Genomic DNA, 9,122 nt, shown 5'->3' on the forward strand with positions numbered 1-9,122 from the left:
TTGTTTTGTTTTGAAACGGAGTCTCACTCTGTTGCCCAGGCTGGAGTGTAGTGATGCGATCTCAGCTCACTGCAACCTCCACCTCCCGGGTTCAAGCAAGCAATTCTCCTGCCTTGGCCTCCCGAGTAGCTGGGACTACAGGTGTGCACCACCATGCACAGCTAATTTTTGTATTTTTAGTAGAGACAGGGTTTCACCATGTTGGCCAGGCCGGTCTTGAACTCCTGACCTCAGGTGATTCACCTGCCTTGGCCTCCCAAAGTGCTGGGATGACAGGCATGAGCTACCGCGCCCGGCCTGGTGAGTGTATAAATTTAATGGGCAGGATCTTCTCTGTGCTTTAAAAACATGAAGGAGCAAGCTGCACTTGGGGGCAGAGGTTTTCTCCTCGGGACCTCTGCCTAGGAAGGAACTTTGGCCATACTGGGAAATGTAGCTTTCTGAGAAAGGAACACGCCACACAGGCAGTGGTGTGACTTATGTGAGAACTAGACTTTACAGTCACAATTGATTATTACCATCTTTTTCCCAAGAGGGAGGGAAACAAGTGCTGAATTTATAGCGCCTTGGGTCTTCTTAGATTAGTTTGCTAGGGCTCCCATAACAAAATACCAGTCTGTGGACTGGGCTGCTTCCACAACAGGAATTTATTTTTCACCATTCTGGAAGCTGGAAGTCCCAGATCGAGGTGCCAGCAGGGCCAATTTCCAAGGCCTCTCTCCTTGGCTGGCAGATGGCTGCCTCCTTGCTGCCTCCACAGTTTTTTCTCTGCACATGCACACCTGGTGTCTCTCTTGTGTGTCCACATTTTCTCTTATAAGGACACCAGTCAAATTGGATTAGGACCCACCCATGGACAGCCTTGTTTTAGCTTGATCATCTCCTTCAATACTTTATCTCCAGGCTGGGCACAGTGGTTCATCCCAATAATCCCAGTACTTTGGGAGACCAAGGCGGAAGGATAGCTTGATCCCAGGAGTTCAAGGCTGTAGTGAGCTATGATCATACCACTGTACTCCAGCCTGAGTGACAGAGCCAGACCCTGTCTGGAAAAAAAAAAAAAAAAACACCAAAATCTCCAAATGAAGTCACATCCTTTTTTCTTTTCCCCCCCTCAATGGTCACATTCTAGCAGGGTGAAGTGGCTCGCGCCTATAATCCCAGCACTTTGGGAGGCCGAGGTGGGTGGATTGCTTGAGCCCAGGAGTTCGAGAACAGCCTGGGCAACATGGCAAAACCCCATCTCTGCAAAAAATACAAACATTCATCAGGCATGGTAGCATGTGCCTGTAATCTCAGCTACTCAGGAGGCTGAGGTAGGAGGATCGCTTGAGCCCGGGAGGTCGAAGTTGCAGTAAGCCGAGATCGCACCACTGCACTCCAGCCTAGACGACAGAGCGAGACCCTTTCTGCCTCTCTCTCATATACGCACACATGCACACACATGTCACATTCTAAGGTATAAGGATTAGAATTACAACATATGAATTTTGGGGAGACACAATTTGGCCCATAACAAGTGTATACAGGAGAATGTGATCAGAGGCTTTCAGGAACACAGGCAAGCAACTTCAGTGGTCATTGTCTCCCACGCGTGCTGCCTGGGCTGGGAGGGCAGAGACAGAAGGAGATCCTACAGCTCTGGATGCTGACTTTTCACCAAAACATCCCTCCTTCTTCCTTCCTTGGGGAGCCTCACCTTTCCGGATTATTTACGCCATGGTCTTACGCAGTAGTGGAGCTGCAGCTCTGTCTTCTGAAATGCAGGCCGGCTTGCCATGTGCCCCGGACTGCTCCTCTGGGTTAGGTCTTCCCCTGTGTGCCTCCTTCGTCCGTCCTCACCAGAACATCAAGCCCCCACCACCTTTATTTTATTTTATTTTTTTGAGAGATGGGATCTTGCTTTGTTGCCCAGGCTGATCTCAAACTCCTGGGCTCAAGCGATCTTCCCACCTCAGCCTCCCAAAGTACTGGGATTACAGGAGTGAGCCACTGCATCCACCCCTGGCTTTTGCTAGCTGCTGGGTTCCTACATGAGTGAGCTTCACCTGTCTGCAGGATCTCATGTTCACGGGCACACAGGAGCATCCTGTGGGTAGGACTAGGCCCAAATCCATCTCTGACCACTGTCTTGGCCACTGGCTATTGGGTATCTTTATGACAGAGGCCTGATCTCCTGTAGGCAGAGAGGCTCAAATATCAGGACTTCCAGCTCTGTGTTCTAGACTAGACCTTGGTGGCTCAGACTCCAGGCCTCAAGCTCAGGAGCCAGAATTCTAAACAAGGTCTCCCCCTCCCCTGTGAATATAACTTTATTGGCTTTCCACCTTGGTTTTGGTGATAATACTTGCTCATCTGAATTTTTTGAAAACATAAAAATCTAAATTCCACCAGCCTGAGTTGGCCGTTGTGAACCTTTTAGTGACCATCCTTTCACAAATCTCTTTTTCTTTTCCATTTATAGAAAATTATTTATATAACTCATTTTTAAATCATACTTTAAAAAATCATATGTACCTTTTGAAAATATTAGTGTTACATATCTCCCCCTTCCCTCTCCTTCTTTCTCACCTCCACAGCCCCTTCCCAACCCCTAAATAGCCAACATTAACTAGCTGGAGTGTAACTTCCATCACTTTTTCTAGAACATGAGCTTTCATGTGTTACCATCTTAAGACAAGCACTGCTCAATAGCTGCAGAAGGTGGAGATGCTGGCTCAGTATTTTTTATATTCAGCACATCTGAGAAAACTCTACCAAGGATCTCCATGAGATTAATTCAAGACAAGGAGAAAACTGCCACCAAACAAATCTAAGTGGGCCAGGCACAGTGGCTCATGCCTGTAATCCCAGCAGTTTGGGAGGCTGGGGTAGGTAGGATGGCTTGAGCCCAGGAGTTCCAGACCTGCCTAGGTAACATAGCAAGACCCCATCTCTACCAAAAATTTAAGAAATCAGCCAGGCATGGTGGTGCATGCCTGTGGCCCTGGCTACTCAGGAGGCTAAGGTAGGAGGGTCGCTTAAGCCCAGGAAGTTGAGGCTGCAGTGAGCCATGATCTGTACTTTAGCTTGGGTGACGGAGTGAGACTTTGCCTCAGAAAAACAAAACAAAACAGAAAATAGGTCTAAGTTAACCTCATCAAGTCTTGGTCAAATCCTCCTGCCTCCTGGGACAGCTCAGACCTCGTTGCACCCAGGCCTTGGGGGCTTTGTTGACCTGGTTATAAACAAGCCCCCCTCATCTGTAGTCCCCTGAGCCATATTGTCCCAAAGCCCCTTTCCTGGCATCACACTTCAGCTATATGCACGTCACCACTGGGGCAGTGGTTCAAAGGACCCCTCTGCATTATTTTTGCAACTTCCAGTGAATCTACAACTATTCAACAACAAAAAGTTACTATATAGATAAGAAGAAAACATCTTAAAAACTTGAATTAACAAAACAAAACAAAAACAAAAAACACCTCATTTGACCCCAGAGGCTCAGGGAGGGATGGGCGGTCTGGATTGATGGCTGCAGATGCTTCTCTTGCTGTCCACAGCCTTGCTGTACCCAGGAGACAAGATCATTTTCCAGATGGACAAAGTGCGCCCCATCCGGCAGCCAGGAGGCTACTACTCTGACTGGAAGGTCTTTTCTCCGAATCTGGCTCTGCTCCGGTCCCAGGGCCCCAGCAAGTCTAAGAGGACTGACAAGCTGAGTTTTGGACCCTCTTTCTCCCTGCCTTGGCCTCCTGCCCCATTGCTCTCCTTTCAGTGCAGGGGCTGGAGGCTGGCATACCTGGGACGCCATGTTGTGCTTGTGTCTGCATCCTAGGGCAGCATCCCCCAACCTGACTGCTCACTGCAGACTGACCAGTCCCGGGTCACCCTTGGCGTGTGTCTCAGGATCACGGCCTGCTGGCCTCAGCTCCCATACAGCTACCCTCCTGACCCCAGTCCTGCACAATCGCAAGGTTTCTGGAAAAGATGAAAAAGAGAGCCTTCTTAGAGAACATGGCTGGAATGAGGGGCTTCACAAATCCCCAGCCAGGTGTCAGGGCCCTGCAGAGAACAGGGGGCCGCCCTTTCTCTGCCCTGCCCCCTTGCAGCGGACACACCCCTTCTCTGGCAAGAGGTGGGCTTGCAGCTCCTAGGAGGAGAAAGGAACATTTCCCTGGGACCTGCTCCCAGCCCTTTCGAGAGACCAATGTGAGTCTTCTTCAAGAAAACGGCCTCCTTTGGCACTCTAAAGCCTGAGCTACCCAGATTTGAGTCAAGCAGCAGGTGACAGCCCATGGGCAGCATCAGTGGGTGACTGCAGATGAACAAGGCAGCATCCCCGCAGAGGGAGGGGCGCAGCCTGGGCGGAGGAGAGCCCAGCTGGCCGGACACCATGAGGTGGGAGGGGCCTGGACCTGCCCCTGCCCCTAGACCCCTGCCAGCTGCCCACTGGGTGTGTGGCCAGAATGCCTGCAGTGGGACACAGCGGGGCCTTATAGAGATCAGACAGGCCTCCGGTTAAATGGACAAGGCACTTCTCTGAGCCTCAGCATCTTCATGTGTAAAGGGGCCTAGTAGCTTCTACCATACACTATGAGGATCAGATAAGAAAGAGCGTCAATATCTTAGCAGTGACAGCACTCAGTCAATGATTGTCGTTGTTTTACCTTGCTCTGGTTGGGGCATCTTCAAGTGCAGGAGTAGGCCCAGGCCTGCAGGTGGGTCCTGGCCATGACATGGGCTGTGACTTCCTTCCAGCCCCGGGTGGCCCAGGAAGTGGCTGGGAACCCAGGAAGGGGATTTTGGTCCATGCTTAGGTAGGCCATAGCTAATAAAGGATAAAGAGAGTTCTCTTACCTCAAGGAGAGACATTGACTGTATCTTGCTTCTTAGGGTTATGAAAGATTCCGAGGTCAGATGGAAGCTGGGTGGGAAAGAGTGTTGTGAACCATTAGCGATATCTGTCAGGTTCAGGGTTGGAGGGGGAGGGGGTTAGATTTCACCATCTTCGTCCTCAGGGCTGGGTTAAGCTCTGGGGTGGGGAGTGGGAGCCAGGGACCCCAAAAGGACTCGGGATTCGGCAGTGACTTACTGAGCCTTCCTCATAACTACCCTGAGAAGTCTCTATTCTGGACCATGAGAAAACCAAGGATAAGAAAGGGGACATGACTTGCCCAGGTCACCTGGCTGGATTCTGAGGCTAGGTCCGGCTGACCCAAGCCCACTGTGTTCCCCTGGAGCATGGAGGCACAGACTCAGGGTCCACCTCAGGTGGAAGACATTTTTCTTTCAGAGCTCTGGTTTGAGACTTAGAAACGGGCCCACCCCTGTGGTCCCTGACCTACTCCCTAAAGCCCCATTGGCCTGGATTTCCACTCTCCTCACAAAATGCCTGTCTCTCCTCCCCTAGGAAACCGCCAAAGAAAAGCAAGAAAATGCACTTTAAGGAGTTTGAGGAATTTACCAGGTCTGTGGCAATCATCTAACTCCACAAGGAAGGAAGGTGGGAGGAGGCGCAGCTTCACCTGAGACAACTGGGCCTCTGCGCTCCTGGCATAACAGCTGGGGCTCGGTGCCCTGGCCTGAGAGGCAGTAACACAACACAGAGAGGGCCAGGAGGCATCGCTCCAGGGCTTTCCATGTGCCCACTCACTCAAATCCTCCCAACAGCCCTATGAAGTGACACTAAGCATATTCATTTTACACAGGAGGAAACTGAGGCAACAGAAAGGGCAAATATCATGCTCAGAGTCACACATCTATGAAGTGGTGAAGTGTGGATCTGAACCCAGCAAGGGCGGCTCCAGGGGCCGTACTCCAAACACCACATTAAAATGCCTCCAGATAACAGATGGTGGTGCTTAAGACTTTGAGTTTTAGAGGCATTGGACAGGGAGTGAAGCCTGCACTTGGCCACTTGCTCAGGGTGCAACGGCCTCTCCAGGCCTCTGGGTCCTCACAGGTGAGGTCAACAGGATAACAGGGTTGACCATATGGAACTGTGGGTAGGAATGAGGTGCTGAAGTGCTTGGCACAGGCCTAAATCTCCGCTTTGGTCACAGTTAGTGGGCTCTGCGATGAAGCCTCAGCCCTGGCCTGTCTGCCGTGACAACCATCCCTGTGTCTTCTTGTTCTCCAGGAAGCTGAAGGAGAGGAGGTCCAGTGGTCTGCAGCAAACGCACCCCAGTTCCTTCTGGCCGGGTCACCTTCTGGATAAGCTGCAACTCTACCTGCCCACTGTGGCCACAGACCGGAGCCTGGCGCTCTTCAGTTGTGTTCAACACCAGCCCCATGTCTATCCAGCCACCTACCACCCTGACCACTGGTGGCCCCTTAGGAACAAGAACTACATGACCCACGCCTATTATGATGCCGCCAAGGTGTACTACATCAACTAGAGCGGGCCAGGTGTTGCCAGACCCATCCTTCCTGGGCCAGGAGCCGGTGCAGCCAGCGGCCCAGAGCCCAGACACAAGAGGAGTGTCAAAGAGTCAGACTAAAGAAATCCTTTCAAAGACGGATGGCCGGGGCCCAGTTCCCTCTAGACTCCAAGTGTCCAGTGTCTCAGAGGGTAGATGTGTCTAAGGAAGGATGTACATTTTTTGACTATTTCCCTCCCCTGACCTCTGCCCTTTCTAAATAAAGCAGGTTGGAGTTTTTCTCATGTCACCTGTGACCCAGCTAATGTGATTTCTTGCTCAGGAGCTGTGGCCGGGGGGAAAACTTGAGCCCGGGGGAATACAGGCACATTCCCTGGGCTATTCCAAGGATGACTGCAGGCCACCTTCAGCCTCTTGTCCTGGGACCCCAGTGCCCACAGGGAAGCAGTGTGGGTACCGCTGTGCTCTCCTCTGTGAAGTGAGGTGGCAGCATGTCCCGTACCCCACAAAGACTGAACCATCAGGTTACTGCTTCCAAATCTCTTGGGTCTTTGGAAACTGAAGGCAGGCTGTCTGGTTCATGAACCCTCCCAGTCGATGAACCCACTTGAACCGATCAAGACCTTTTCTTTCATGACACGCATCATGCAGGCTGCTATTAGCAGTGTGCTTCCCTGCTCCACATCCCATCTCACTACATACAGCCTGCAGGATAAGCACGATTCATGAGGTGTGGAATAGCCACAGATGCAGCAGGGTTCTAGCCCCAACACTATGGCTTGCCAGCTATGTGACCTCAGACATTCCACTTTTCTGGGTCTCCTCAAATTCCCCATTCCCTTCACGCCCAAAACCTCACCATGGAGTTATTAACACACCCTTCTCACCTCTCTCTCATTCAGTCATCAATACAATCCAGTTTAACTTCTGGCCCCTTCGGGTCCCTGGAACTACCCCTGTCAAGATCGCCAGTGACATCTGTACTGTGTTCCAGGAGTGGAGTCTAGGAGGGTTTTTTTTTTGCTCCTGAAATTTGATTTTCAAAATAATCTTAAAACAAAAGCCAAGGGCCAGGCGCAGTGGCTCACGCCTGTAATCCCAGCATTTTGGGAGGCCAAGGTGGGCAGATCGCCTGAGGTCAGGAGTTTGAGACCAGGCTGACCAACATAGTGAGACCCCTGTCTCTACTAAAAATAAAAAAAATTAGTCGGGCGTGGTGGCTCACACCTGTAATCCCAGCTACTACGGAGCCTGAGACAGGAGAATCACTTGGCCCCGGAACCTGGGAGGTGGAGGTTGCAGTGAGCTGAGATCATGCCACTCCATTGCACTCCAGCCTGGGCAACAGAGTAAGACTCCATCTCAAAAAAAAAGAAAAAGAAAAAAAAAGCTAAGCAAATCAAGAACAACTTTAAAAGTTAGACAGTAGCTGGGCACAGCTACTCGGGAGGCTGAGGCGAGGACAAGAGGATCGCTTAAGACCAGGAGCTGGAGACCAACCTGGTCAACACAATGAAACCATGGCTCTACGCAACAACCAACAGAACAAAACAAGGTAGTTTAGAATAATGGCTAGAAGCGTGGAGCCTGGAGTAAAATCTCCAAAATTCTCCTTCCACATATGCAAAATAGAGACAATAATAGGGGTACATTATAGAATTGTGGTAGGCCTATGAACCCCATCGCATGTTAGCAGTTCCGGTCTTATTACTATGTACTATGTAAATTCAGTGAGGGAATTTTGGAAAATCTGTCTTGTTCTCTCCTGACCACTAGGAGGTGCACTTCGGGGTAGAAGAAACACGACCGGAAATAGCCCAAACGCTAGATTGGCTTCAACTTCTGGCGGAAGTAGATTCCTCCCTACACCAGGTGTTAACTCAGAAAGAATTCCAAATTTCTACCTAGTGCCAAGGGCAGGGAGGATAAATTTTCCTTTATACTCTTAGATGTTAATCTCTATTAAAACAGTTAAATTCGGCATTTTTGCAGCACTATTTCTTTGACGTGTCTTTTTTAAAGGACCTGGAGCCGGAAGTGCTTACCTTTTCCCTGCCAGGACCCAGAGGTTACCTCTCATCAGCACCGGCGCTCTCTTGTCCACTGTCTCTTTCTCGGCGCTTCTTTTTCTGGCTCGGTGAGTTTGTTTGTTTTTGTTTGTTTGCTTTTGAGACAGAGTCTCACTCTGCTGCCGAGGCTGAAGTGCAGTGGTGCGATCTCAGCTTACTGCAGCCTCCGCTTCCCGGGTTCAAGCGATTCTCCTGCCTCCGCCTGCCAAGTAACTGGGACTACAGGCGCCCGCCACCACGCCTGGCTAATTTTTGTATTTTTAGTAGAGAGTGGGTTTCACGATGTTGGCCAGGCTGGTCTCGAACGCCTGACCTCAAGTGATCCGCCCGCCTCAGCCTCCCAAAGTGCTGGGATTACAGGCGTGAGCCCCCCCGCCCGGCCTGGATGAGTCTTAATCTGGGTGTGTTCCCTGGTAAGGAGGCCTTCCCTACCACTGTGTGTCTGTGGGTATTGTCGGCTTGCTGGAGCGCCTACAGGAACAGAGTGAAGCAGGCAGCCGGGGCGGGGGCGGGGGCGGGGGCGGTGGTTGGGCTTTGCGTCTGTTGACGAAAAGAGTCAAACTGTGTGAAGTATTTGAAGAGACTTATTCTGAGTCCAGTATGAGTGACCATGGCCCGTGACACAGCCCTCAGGAGGTCCTGAGAACATGTGCCCAAGGTGGTTGGGGTGCAGCTTGGTTTTGTACATTTT

The 9,122-nt window shown here is 51.0% G+C and overlaps 1 protein-coding gene across 1 annotated transcript in view; it reads left to right on the top strand.

Annotated features, from left to right (window-relative positions):
* Positions 1-6,651, top strand: part of EFCAB12 (EF-hand calcium binding domain 12) — a 37,550-nt gene extending 30,899 nt beyond the window's left edge. The window contains exons 7-9 of the mRNA XM_011950693.1: positions 3,543-3,696; positions 5,393-5,449; positions 6,122-6,651. Of these exons, the coding sequence (XP_011806083.1) occupies positions 3,543-3,696; positions 5,393-5,449; positions 6,122-6,380 (470 nt within the window). The 3' untranslated portion in view covers positions 6,381-6,651. The remainder of the gene's footprint in view (positions 1-3,542; positions 3,697-5,392; positions 5,450-6,121) is intronic.
* Positions 6,652-9,122: the final 2,471 nt, after the last annotated feature.

This window comes from Colobus angolensis, unplaced genomic scaffold (genome assembly GCF_000951035.1).
Source record: "Colobus angolensis palliatus isolate OR3802 unplaced genomic scaffold, Cang.pa_1.0 Scaffold31, whole genome shotgun sequence".
Lineage (NCBI taxonomy): Eukaryota > Metazoa > Chordata > Mammalia > Primates > Cercopithecidae > Colobus > Colobus angolensis.